General features: G+C 33.4%; 1 protein-coding gene across 2 annotated transcripts in view; it reads left to right on the top strand.

Annotated features, from left to right (window-relative positions):
- The first annotated feature begins 590 nt into the window (after positions 1-590).
- Positions 591-13744, top strand: part of LOC150106249 (agrin-like) — a 199639-nt gene continuing 186485 nt past the window's right edge. For both annotated transcript variants that reach the window (XM_090392268.1, XM_090392266.1), the window contains exon 1: positions 591-1172. In XM_090392268.1, the coding sequence (XP_090248394.1) occupies positions 821-1172 (352 nt within the window). In that variant the 5' untranslated portion in view covers positions 591-820. The remainder of the gene's footprint in view (positions 1173-13744) is intronic.

The raw sequence follows: 13744 nt of genomic DNA, 5'->3' as shown, positions 1-13744 counted from the left end.
ATTTTTGAAAAATGAAATGTGTCCTTTCTCTCCCTTGTACATGTGCGTGCGATAGAGAATTTCTATTCAGGTCTCAAATTCACTATCAATAATATGATTTCTTCCTGTAAACGTACATTAGGCTATGCAACTTATTCATTCGTTTTGGTATTCATTTTAAAGACGTTCGTATTCATGAAGAATTGTTATCTATTACGAGAACGAAATAGACTCCATTATAGCAACACTCGCCGACCTCACTAACTTCACGCATGCTCATTTTGTAAGCAGTCAGCAGGTCGCCATACCAGTTACCAAGTAGGTGTCGGAACTTAATTTCACGCTTGAAGTTGGATATTTATTTACAAATGGGAATCGTATTGTTTGTGCGTAGTTATTTATTGTAATCGGTTCGTATTTTTGCTAAATGGAAAGTGTTAGTGTTAACTGCAGCATCGACGGTGATATTTCAGGCAATCGAGATCAAGATCTGGAAATGTATAATACTCGACATCAAACGGAGAGAAAAACAAACTGTTTACTTGCTGTATGTTAAATTTGTTTTTCTTAAACTAACAATATTTTTTTTCGTTTGCGTTTTCTTAGTTTTTAGTCAGGTAGAGTAAAACGTATATATATATGTTAATTTGCGATAGCTAGAAACAAGCTTACGGGAATGCTTATCGATCGACGGTATGGCCGTTAATCGAAGTGTAGTTTGTCCTCTCTTGCGGCTGCTGTCTGAGAATAAGACTTCAATATCCTCTCCTTCTCTGTCAGTATATATTTAGTGAAAACAGCTACATTAAGGAAATATTCTATATGTGTGCACCTCATCGTAATGTATATGCTTATTTGTTTCACAGCACCCTACTCTCTCCAGCATGTAGCCTTAAGCATAACGGTGTTACTCTCTTGTTCTGTGGTCGTGCCTGCTTGTTACAAATTTCCTTCTGATGCTAAAGATCCTTGCCAAGAGAAAGAATGTCACTTTGGTGCACATTGTCGCTCTTCACTCGACGGTAGGACAGCAGAGTGCGTGTGCCCAGAAAAGTGTGCTACTTATGGGGATAGCAGAGGGTCAAGACCAGTGTGTGGAAGTGATGGAAGAGACTATCCGAACGTGTGCGAACTCCGAAGAAACGCTTGTAAAGAGAGAAAAGATATCACAGTTAAATTCCAGGGAAGATGTGGTAAGTTGAAATAACGTATGTAATTTACGTATTTAATCCTGAGCTTATAATTTCGTAATCATTTGTCGCTTTTTTATTTTGCCATTTTTGAAGTAAGAATGGCAATTTTATGAAAAAATGTAAGTACCACCATATGGATTTTCTGAAAAAGTTGCAGGTCGCTCCTGATATCAAATGATAACAAAAATAGCAAAGATTAATAGGAAATGGAACCACTCCGTATTTTCAACCAGAGACCAAGTATACTTGTTATAATCTTTATACTGAAAAATATACATCCAGATTTAAACGACAAATCTGGAGGTATATTTTTAGAAGGGGATGACAAAATATTTGGAGCCACACTTGAGCCGATAACATGCGGTAAGAGGATGGCGTTGATAATAAAGAATAAATGCAATTAATAAATGAACAAGGAAAACGATCAGTCAAATGTATTATAGATTAAAAAAAAAAAAAAAAAAACTGATTCAATAAAGCTTTCAAAACGAAAAAGTTTTCAAAGCTTTCAATTGTTTAAAAGGTCTAGTCATTTGACTTATCATTTGCTTTATTTATTAGTTGCATTTTTGCTTCATTATCAGCAGCATCCTCTCACCGCACATTATCGGTTCAATCAGTGGCTCCAAATATTTTGAAATCCCCAACTTGTAAAAATATACCAAGTATGTCTTTTAAATTACCTTTTCAGTATAAATTGGACATTTAGCCACTGGTTAGAGTAAAATTTAATTTTTTACATTAGATACATTTAAGTGTCTTCCAACCGGTTTTACTATTTTTTTTGAAATATTTATTGCTTTTAATATTAAAACACTATTAAATAAGCGTTATTTACCAAGGTTTCTAAAATGCATCTTTAAAACATTTTGCCAAACGCTTTACAATCGGTTTAAATTGCGAAAGTTAATGCAAAGATCGAAATAACTTTTACTCATTAGAAAATTATTTTGCTAAGTATCTTTCCTATCTTGCATTCGAACTACGTGAATCTAAACATGGTTCGCCATGTCAACTTCTCACAGAGAATTGTTTGAGGAGTATGGAAAGAATATACCCCGTACCGAAGGGTATAGGGGCTTGAAACTATCTTTGCCACTGGAAAATTAGAAAAGGGGCTCAGAATCAAATCTTTTCCGCATGGGCCCTGCAATGCTTGCTATTCCACGACATGAGACTTGAACTTAAGGTCTATTACTACTTTATTAAGGTAGCAATATGACGTGTACCTTCCCCATTCGATAATGAAACAGTTTCTACATCGATGCTATTTTTCATTTTGAAGAATAGAAGTCGAGAATTTAGTAATATTGCAGTATATGGAGGAGCCTCTCCAATTCCGGAGGAAAAATATTTTATTTTTAATAACCGTTGTATTAGTAAAATGATCAAGGTGGATATGGGGCTTCTGTCCTCTTTTGCACTATACAATATGTTTGTTTTCCTGCATAGGTAAGAAATAGTATTCTATAGCTATTTTCAATAGAGAGCCTTCGTAGCGCATTCGGTCCCGACGACGCCCTTCAGGTGGAAAGGCCTGAGTTCGAAGTCTCTCTCTAGGACGCGAAGGACCTTTTTTCAAGACTTCCAAAATTGAAGACGAGTTAGCCGGTCTTCTACTGATGTGGAAGGGTTTTTCATTCGTTAATCAGGCAAACTAACCAGAAGAACATACACAAGTTACGTACAATGTATACGTATAGACTTAAGGTTAACCACTTTATCCTAGAATTGAATTATGGTAATTTCGCGTTGCTGCATATCACGGAAATCCACTTCGCAGAGAAACATAGTATTAACAAAGAGAAAGTACTACCAAGATGCAAAGGGAGGAGGAAAATTCAATCTAGCAATTAATAAATAATCATAAACATGTGATTCCTTTTCATATGCATCTCTCGCTTTATTGACTGAATATTAAAAAAAAAAATTAATATTCTTCCTGCGTCTCAATTAAAGTGGAGCATTGATTTTTCCTTATCTTCTTACGCCTGAACGAACTATTTCGTCTGTAAACAACTATAAAACTCTATTTTCAATGAATAAGTACAATCTTTAATTACCTTTTTATCTGTGATGCTCCTTTATGTATTTTTTGTCGTTGTTATTAAGACAAAAAGCATTCGAAATTACTTCTACTCATAAAAGTAATGCTTTTGGTAAACTAATGGAGATGGAATTATGAAGTTTTCACTTACAGGTGGAGAAACCTGCCAAAGTTTGGCAGGTTTTTCCACCTGTAAGTGAAAACATTTTGGTCGATCTCCACATGCACATCCCTAGTGGTGTGACAAATACCAAGAAAGTACTCAATCTCTAGAGTCTAGACAGTTGTACGTGGTTGTCGGATGTCACAGAAATGCAAGCAGCAGACACTGCATGTCGACCGTTTTCTACACTTGCATTTGGTACACGAGGTCTTTTATATACTTTCACAAAAAATCTTCACGAATCAAATCTAGTAACGCAGGCGATCATGTGATGGCAACTCTCACCTCTCCAATTGCATCTTTCGAAACACTGCTTGTTCAAGAACTCCCCATCCAAACACGGACAAAATACTCATTCACGAAGGCTTCAAAAACAAGGATACTATAATATCTTGAAAAATTTTAAATAAAATTCAGGAAAGTTCCTTAAGAAAATTGACATAATAGGAATGGAGTGAAACCTTTACTATGCAGGAATAGCGTATCAGTGTAAAAAAAATAGAGTAAGAATTGGCTAACTGGTCAAATATAACAGTGCATTCCTTTGTTCTAAACAAACTTTATCAAAGACAACGTCTTCACTGTTCTACAGTGTGAAAACAATTTCTGTGTTTTGTTCATATAACAACTTCCCCTGTGATCTATCTAATTGTTCACAAATTTGGCTCTTGGAAATAGACTAAAATTTGTTCATCCATATCAATTCTGGTTTTCATCGGACTATTTTTAGTCGCAAAATCAGACAAAACGATACAGAAATATGTACCCAAAATTATTATTTGTGATAACACAAGTCAAAATTGGTCATGAATGGGATTGATACTGAAAGATGTCAAATTATAAGAATACTCTTATGAAACACATTTTTTTTTTATGATTCTGTGTTAGGATTGTTTACACACTTGTTCTATGCATTAAGTTCAGCTGATTGGTTTTCTTATCCCATTCCCATGTACAGTTTTCTAGTTAAAAACACTTCTCCCTATCATGAGCTTTTATATACAATCAGAACTTTTTTATACAATTAGAATGTCATCACTAAAGCTGATCTTCAGGTCCGGATATTTAGTAAAAAAAAATCGCATATTAGAAAGTTACTCCTCTGATTAAGCACGATGACTCCCAAAATATCTTAAGCAATTAACAGCACTTTAAACTATGTCGATTTTTTAAAGGCGCCACTTCTTTTCCAAGACTTGCTTTCATCTCTCAATCACCTTTCTTTTAATCAGTACTTTTCAGTTTTAAAAAAAGGGTACCAGATGAAATGAATAACTATAGCCTCGAATTATAGAAACTTTAAAGTTTCTTAAATTTCTTTATTCTATCCAAAAGACAGATGGAGTATTTTAATGGTGGACGAATATGTTTTTGCTAACTTTATCCCAGCAATTCAAACATTAACTAAAATTGAGTCAACAAAAATTGGTTAACTGAGAAATATCAACCTAGCTCTTCCTTTGGAATCAATAAAGGAAAGATCCTTTCAAACAAAAGCCGGTTAATAAAAATTTATCTGGATAGAAGTATTAGCCAGTTATTTGCTCATTTCGTATATAAAGTATCCGGATGAAGAAGAGAAATGTACTTTGAATCAACAGCTAATACCATCTCCATAGCGTCAAAATTCACCACCAGAACTTGAATCAGGGGAGAAAAGCCGATGGTCGTGAACGAAGAACAGATTTTTTTTTGAGATCTCCAACAAAAAAGTTTAATCTATTTATTATAGTTAATTGAAGATATATATTTATTTAATGATTATTTCAATATTTTTGAAACTACTACAGAGAATATTGCCATGTATTGTGACTATTCATGATAGTAGACTTAATGAGTTATTTTTCAATAATGGTAACATTTCTGATCAAAAATAAAAACATGAGGTACAATAACATTCAGCAGGGTAGGTTTAAGAGGCATATACTGTAATATCCATTTTTAGTTCCTCTTGCTAATAAATCACCAATGGCCCTCTTCGATTCTATTACCACATTGGCCCTAGCAGTCACCAGAGTGCTATTCAAGGCAGTCACAAGAATAGCCTTGACGATTAGGTTTTAACGTCTGTTAATTGCGTATATTCTGGCTGGCTTACCTGTTTAGCGGGATGGAAAACTCAAGCTTCCCATAAGGAATAATTGCCATCTCCTTATGAGGCCTCATATTACAATGATTAACATTCTAATATCCTGTATCACTCGCCTTAGGTTTGAAAATCCCTTATAAAGTTCTTTATAACGTGCTGGACTGCTTGGAATTCGAATCCAGTTCCAGCCAAGGGGCATTATCGATATGGAATAAGAAAATCCCACATCAAAGATTATTAAAAGCTATCAACTGTACAAAGATTGTGTGCATCTGTTAATTCTGTGCAATAAGAAATCTGCCTTGCCTTGGAATATTACCGTCACATTTGGGATGTTGCGTCAGCTGTCCAGAAGAGCGCAGTTCGAAAAGCGACGACTTCTCTCACACTTTCCAGCATCGTCATGAATAGTATTGTAGGTACGTGGTGTACTTTGAATTACCGATGCCAATGTTTTAATTAGGTCATACAGGGTCCCGTTTTTGAGGAAAAGTGGGGTGGCATCATGTACGATCATCTCTGTGGTTGGTTACAGTTAGTCACTATCACGTGACAGTATCAGCATCGTTTCTAACGAACTTTTCATCGGAAGGGTTCCTTCCCCATCAAAAAGTAATTAAATTCAACCCCCCTATTTTGAACTGTCGACCTTTGTTTCGAGATCGTAATAGGTTAGCGTCTTTGTACCTCAACCAATGCTAATGGACAAACCAATGGGGAAAGTTACGTAACCCGACTGGTTTATTTTAAGGTCTACAAACCCCCCCCCCCCTTGGGTGGGATAATTTCCCACTTCTCTTATTTCTCCAAGGTAATTTTAATGGAAAGTTTTAATTTTTCCATTATTAGGGTAAGATATCTACAGTAAATGAATTATTGACATCGACAGGTTTTCTTCAGAGGTTATTAAATTTTTTTAATAAAATATATTCAATTCGACAGAAAAGACTAAAGTATACTAATGCAATTATTTAAAAAATAGATACAAGAAACCTGACTGTTTCAGAGAAATTAATTTTATTGAATACATGCTTCAAAAATTGGTTCAGAAAACGGATGTTATGCAGTGGGTGCAGCATTTTGATTAAAACTACTTATAGAGAAAAGATTGACTTTAATTTAGAAACTGATCCCTGTTTATAGATTGTCCAAAAACATGTGATAAAGTAAAAAATATATATACATTATTTGATACGTTAAAAAGAATAAACACAGCATGCGTATTAATTTATTACAGGTAGTTCAGAATATATATAGTACAAAAATAATGAAATAAAAATAAATGAAAAATATCTAAAAACTAATATTAAATCAAGGTATTAAATATGTTATCCTCTATCTCCAGATTAAATTTTGTTTTTTGTAAAGAATAAAGATAATAATATAATATAATAAAATAAGTAAACAAATGTGTATAGATGAATTTTCCACGACATTCGAAAGTTCTTATTTGCAAATTTTATATTTTTAATTTTATAAAAATTCGAGTAAAAAATTCAAGTAGACGTGTAGCAAAGCATGCTTTAGATTTTGATTGATTAGAGAGAAAAAATTCTTAAGAGACTAACAATCGACGGTCCACGAAATATTAACTGCCAAAGTGAAGATAAAATTCAACAGGAAAAACAATATAAGAAAAGAAGAAAACATCAACCTATCAAAACTAAAAAATAGCTCAAGCAGATGTCGATTTTTAGAACAGATGTGTTTGAAATTAAAATCCTCCATCTTCCAGAACAGCGGAAAACACCGGGAAGAAAGAAAAGAAACAGTGTTTCTTGTCAATTGATAAATTGCCCAAAAATTACCCAAAATAAACAGTGGATAACCCAAGAAATCGTAGCTACAATAGAAGAGAAAAGAGAGGCCAAGATACTTTCAACCAACAAAACAATGAAGAGAATAGAGAAAAATACAGAGCACTAAAAAATAAAGTTGATAACCTCTGCAAAAAAAGCCAAAGAAAAATGGTTAGAAGAAAAAGCTAAGAAATGCCAAGAAGCATACCAACAAAACAACCTAAAAGTCTTCCATGATGCTATAAGAGAAATTGCAAAGGAATTCTCAGCAAAAGCAGTAAAAATGATAAACAGCAAGATAACTGAAACTGGGAATATCGAAGATATAAGAAAAATATGGTCAAACCATTTTAAGACTATCTTTCACCAAGGAAACAAAACTAAAATGCCAACAATAGAAGAAAATAACGCCCACCCAAAAATTTTACAAGAAGAAGTTAGATACGCAATAAAAAGAGATGAAAAACAATAAAGCACCAGGCTTTATTGTTTTTCATATATTGATACTATCCCTACTGAACTATGGTCATATGTGGCAGCACATCGATAGAATGTTTAACAACCCTATTCAATAAAATACTACAAACAAGAGAGATCCTAGATGATGAGAACTGGAAATATCATCCCAATATAAAAGAAAGGAGACAAAAGAGACTGCAGAAATTGCAGACCAATCAATTTACTCCCTCACACTTATAAAATAGATTAAAAAAACACCTATGAAGAAATGATAGGCAAAGAACAAGCTGGTTTCCGAGGAAGCTATTCAATAATAGACCAGATTTTCACATTGCACCAACTAGCAGAGCTCAGCTGCGAAGACCATAAAGAACTATATTGTTGTTTGTGGATTTTAAACAAGCTTTCGATAGCATCAACAGAGAAATCTTTCTTAAAGTTCTACTAGAAAAAGCAATAGACAAATATATAATACAGTTTCTGATAAAATATTACTCTAAGACAAATGCAATAATTAAAAAGGACACACTCACAACAGAACCCATAGAGATCCAGAAAGGAGTAATGCAAGGATGCTCATTATCCCCATGCCTATTCAATATATATCTAGACGAAGTTGTAAAAAAGGCAATAGAGAATGAGCCTGGAAACAATGTCAATGGTTTAAACATAAATAATATCAAATATGCGGATGATCTCGTCCTTATTGCAAGAACTGAACTACAAAAGTTGATAAACAAGCTATTCACACACGATATTCACACATTACATGTGTGAATATCCTGCTTTCTATCATTTCCCCCCTCTCAGTTGTAGCATTAAAAATCAAGTTTTATTCATAATAAACACCTACAGACTCCACAGTTATATGTTGTGTGGATAGTTACAGTTGCGAGAGTAGCGATTGTTATTCTCGTATGAATTTTTTCTCTCTAAGCAAAGTCTAAAGCATGCTTTGCTAAAAGTCTACTTGAATTTTTAACTCGATTTTTTTATTAAATAAAAATATAAAATTAGCAAATAAGAACTTTCGAATGTCGTGGAAAATTCGTCTATACACGTTTGTTTACTTATTTTATGATCGTTATTCTTGATAAAAAAAACACAAAAATTTATTTTTGTTTTTTGTCAAGATATGTTGTTCTTTGTAAATTATCTTTGTCTTCCTTATCTGATATTATTAACTAATCATCTACAAATAATAACGTACTTATTTTATTAATCCGGGAAGTTTCTATACCTAAGTTATTTAAAGTGCTCCACTGCATTAGTGTTCTTCTTCTCTTCTGTCTAAGACGGGTTCAGTCGTCTCTTGAGCAGGGTCTTCTTTCTTGCTGTTTGAAAAAGTCCCATATATGTTCTGCATCCCGAGATGTTCTTTATTAATTTCAGCCAGGTAATTCTTGGTCTTCCAGGTCTTCTTTTTTTTCATTTGGAAAAGTATTGATTAGGACGTTAGGAAGTCTGTCTGCGTCCATGCGTACAGTGCGGCCAAACCATCTCAGTTGTTGTTTTCTAATTTTTTCTATTATTGTCTTTTTATAAAATAATTCTTGTCTGACTGTGCTGTTTGTTTTCTTTTCTATCCAACTTGTTCTATTTATTTTTCTTAAGTATTTTCATTTCAAATGCCTGTAGTTTTATCTCCTCTCTTTTTTTTTAACTGTCCGCGCTTCTGCTCCATAGATGACTGTTGGCATAATTATTGATTCATATAATTTGATTTGGCTTGCTTAGATATCTTGTTTTTCCAGATTTTCTGCAATTTTCCCATGGTTGTCCATCCTATCGCTATTCTGTGTTTGATTGTTTAGTTCATCTATTGTTTCTGTTATTTTTGATCCAAAATATGTGAAGTTGTCTACTTGTTTTAGTTGTTCTCCATTTAGGGTGGTTGAGATGGTAGTTCTGTTCCTCCCTATTTTCATCACTTTTGTCTTTTGCATATTTATTGTCATGGCATATGTTTTACAGGTTTGGTTTAGCTTGTTTATCAACTTTTGTAGTTCATTTGGGGTTCTTGCAATAAGGACGAGATCATCCGCATATTTGATATTATTTATGTTTAAACCATTGACATTGATTCCAGGCTCATTCTCTATTGCCTTCTTTACAGCTTCGTCTAGATATATATTGAATAGGCATGGGGATAATGGGCATCCTTGCATTTCTCCTTTCTGGATCTCTATGGGTTCTGTTGTGAGTGTGTCCTTTTTAATTATTGCATTTGTCTTAGGGTAATATTTTATCAGAAACTGTATTATATATTTGTCTATTGCTTTTTATAGTAGAACTTTAAGGATTTCTCTGTTGATGCTATCGAAAGCATGTTTAAAATCCACAAAACCACAATATAGTTCTTTATGGTCTTCCTAGCTGAGCTCTGCTAGTTGGTGCAATGTGAAAATCTGGTCTATTATTGAATAGCTTCCTCGGAAACCAGCTTGTTCTATGCCTATCATTTCTTCATAGGTGTTTTTTTAATCTATTTTATATAATTCTTACGAATATTTTATAGGTGTGAGAGAGTAAATTGATTGGTCTGTAATTTCTGCAGTCTCTTTTGTCTCCTTTCTTTTATATTGGGATGATCTTTCCAGTTCTCCAGTCATCTGGGATCTCTCTTGTTTGTAGTATTTTATTGAATAGGGTTGTTAAACATTCTATCGATGTGCTGCCTCATATGGGCATAGTTCAGTAGGGATAGTATCAATATATGAAAAACAATAAAGCCTGGTGCTTTATTGTTTTTCATCTCTTTTTATTGCGTATCTAACTTCTTGTAAAATTTTTGGGTGGGCGTTATTTTCTTCTATTGTTGGCATTTTAGTTTTGTTTCCTTGGTGAAAGATAGTCTTAAAATGGTTTGACCATATTTTTCTTATATCTTCGATATTCCCGGTTTCAGTTATCTTGCTGTTTATCATTTTTACTGCTTTTGCTGAGAATTCCTTTGCAATTTCTCTTATAGCATCATGGAAGACTTTTAGGTTGTTTTGTTGGTATGCTTCTTGGCATTTCTTAGCTTTTTCTTCTAACCATTTTTCTTTGGCTTTTTTTGCAGAGGTTATCAACTTTATTTTTTAGTGCTCTGTATTTTTCTCTATTCTCTTCATTGTTTTGTTGGTTGAAAGTATCTTGGCCTCTCTTTTCTCTTCTATTGTAGCTACGATTTCTTGGGTTATCCACTGTTTATTTTGGGTAATTTTTGGGCAATTTATCAATTGACAAGAAACACTGTTTCTTTTCTTTCTTCCCGGTGTTTTCCGCTGTTCTGGAAGATGGAGGATTTTAATTTCAAACACATCTGTTCTAAAAATCGACATCTGCTTGAGCTATTTTTTAGTTTTGATAGGTTGATGTTTTCTTCTTTTCTTATATTGTTTTTCCTGTTGAATTTTATCTTCACTTTGGCAGTTAATATTTCGTGGACCGTCGATTGTTAGTCTCTTAAGAATTTTTTCTCTCTAATCAATCAAAATCTAAAGCATGCTTTGCTACACGTCTACTTGAATTTTTTACTCGAATTTTTATAAAATTAAAAATATAAAATTTGCAAATAAGAACTTTCGAATGTCGTGGAAAATTCATCTATACACATTTGTTTACTTATTTTATTATATTATATTATTATCTTTATTCTTTACAAAAAACAAAATTTAATCTGGAGATAGAGGATAACATATTTAATACCTTGATTTAATATTAGTTTTTAGATATTTTTCATTTATTTTTATTTCATTATTTTTGTACTATATATATTCTGAACTACCTGTAATAAATTAATACGCATGCTGTGTTTATTCTTTTTAACATATCAAATAATGTATATATATTTTTTACTTTATCACATGTTTTTGGACAATCTATAAACAGGGATCAGTTTCTAAATTAAAGTCAATCTTTTCTCTATAAGTAGTTTTAATCAAAATGCTGCACCCACTGCATAACATCCGTTTTCTGAACAAATTTTTGAAGCATGTATTCAATAAAATTAATTTCTCTGAAACAGTCAGGTTTCTTGTATCTATTTTTTAAATAATTGCATTAGTATACTTTAGTCTTTTCTGTCGAATTGAATATATTTTATTAAAAAAATTTAATAACCTCTGAAGAAAACCTGTCGATGTCAATAATTCATTCACTGTAGATATCTTACCCTAATAATGGAAAAATTAAAACTTTCCATTAAAATTACCTTGGAGAAATAAGAGAAGTGGGAAATTACCCCACCCAGGGGGGGGGGGGTTTGTAGACCTCAAAATAAACCAGTCGGGTTACGCAACTTTCCCCATTGGTTTGTCCATTAGCATTGGTTGAGGTACAAAGACGCTAACCTATTACGATCTCGAAACAAAGGTCGACAGTTCAAAATAGGGGGGTTGAATTTAATTACTTTTTGATGGGGAAGGAACCCTTCCGATTAAAAGTACGTTAGAAACGATGCTGATACTGTCACGTGATAGGGACTATCATGTGACTGACAGTAACCAACCACAGAGATGATCGTACATGATGCCACCCCACTTGTCCTCAAAAACGGGACCCTGTATGACCTAATTAAAACATTGGCATCGGCAATTCAAAGTACACCACGTACCTACAATACTACTGTCATGTTTAGCATAAATGGTATCCATCATACCTCATTTCTATTAAACAGTGGCGGCCGGTGAAAATTTTAAGTGGGGGTGCTGCATATACAAAAAAAACTTATTTTTTCCTAATCAGTAACGAATTTATTAATAAATAACTTTACATATTAAAACTTGTTTATTAAAAATATTTCATCCTCACCACGAACACCAATAATAAAACTTTCGTATCAATAGCAATGACAAGCGCAAACGAATATCGGCGTTAGGTCGCAGTGCATTTGTTTCGTGTAACTATAATTGAAAAAATATAATTCGTTTCATATTTTCGACAGTGACACTTGTCATAATTCAGCCTTGTATCTATAATTCAGCTTTGTATCTATAATAAATAAATAATTAGATGTTATTTTAACAAAATAAAATAAGATTGACAAAAAATAGTTAACCACACACATGCACCAATAATAAAGTTTCATTTCTCATAGAAATAACGTTCGTAAGGATACTAAAAATACACTGCCGTTTGGGCAGTGTGGGAATGACGTAGCGTGCAATGACAAGCGCAAACCAATATCGGCGTTAGATCGCAGTGCATCTGTTTCGTAATCTAAAGCATTAATCGAACAATTCCAATTATCAAGTATTCAATCAATGTCGAAACATCAGCTGTAACCTTTAACATGTTGTATTGCATTTATATTATGTTGTAAGCATTGTTTTTAATTATAAACACGAACAAAATTTAAAATTTTTATTTTTTTCCTTGGGGGTGCCGCAATGTCGCAGTGCTTATGCACGGGCCGGCCCTGCTGTTAAAACTTGAGCAACATCTTCCTATTTTTACTGTTGAATTACTGACTCACCGATTTGGTTTTGTAAACAGCCTTATCTGTGATGTAGAGTATTCTTCAAATACTTCAAGAGAAATATCAACAGACCACTTTTCTCTTGACTCATGCCTACATAAGCATTCTGTAAAAATGTGTGTTATTTTCCTATACTTGTATTGTAATATCTTTATTCTCTTATATTTCTATTCTTTAGCTTTATTACTGGAGCAGATGGGGATAGATATAGGGTTGGTGAGATGGATAGGAGGGTGGTTGAAGGAGAGATACCGGAAAGTAGTTTATTCAGGAGTGGAGTCTAAAAGACGGCTTGTGACTAGTGGAGTGCCACAGGGCTCTGTTCTTGGACCACTGCTTTTCAATTTGTTCATCAATGATATAGGAAAGGATTTGAGAGGAAGTGTTCACTTGTTTGCTGATGATGCAAAGTTGGGTAGAGCAGTTATGAGTGCACAGGATGTCAAAATTTTACAGGATGATTTGGATAGCTTGGAGGACTGGGCTAGGAAAAATGGATGTCAATTTAATGTGCCAAAGTGTAAGGTTATGCATTTTGGGGTGAAAAGAAT

The sequence above is a fragment of the Typopeltis vanoorti genome, chromosome 5 (genome assembly GCF_054136105.1).
Source record: "Typopeltis vanoorti isolate ZY-2024b chromosome 5, IOZ_Tvanoo_1.0, whole genome shotgun sequence".
Taxonomy (NCBI): Eukaryota; Metazoa; Arthropoda; class Arachnida; order Uropygi; family Thelyphonidae; genus Typopeltis; species Typopeltis vanoorti.
This window is presented reverse-complemented; position numbering and strand designations above follow the sequence as displayed.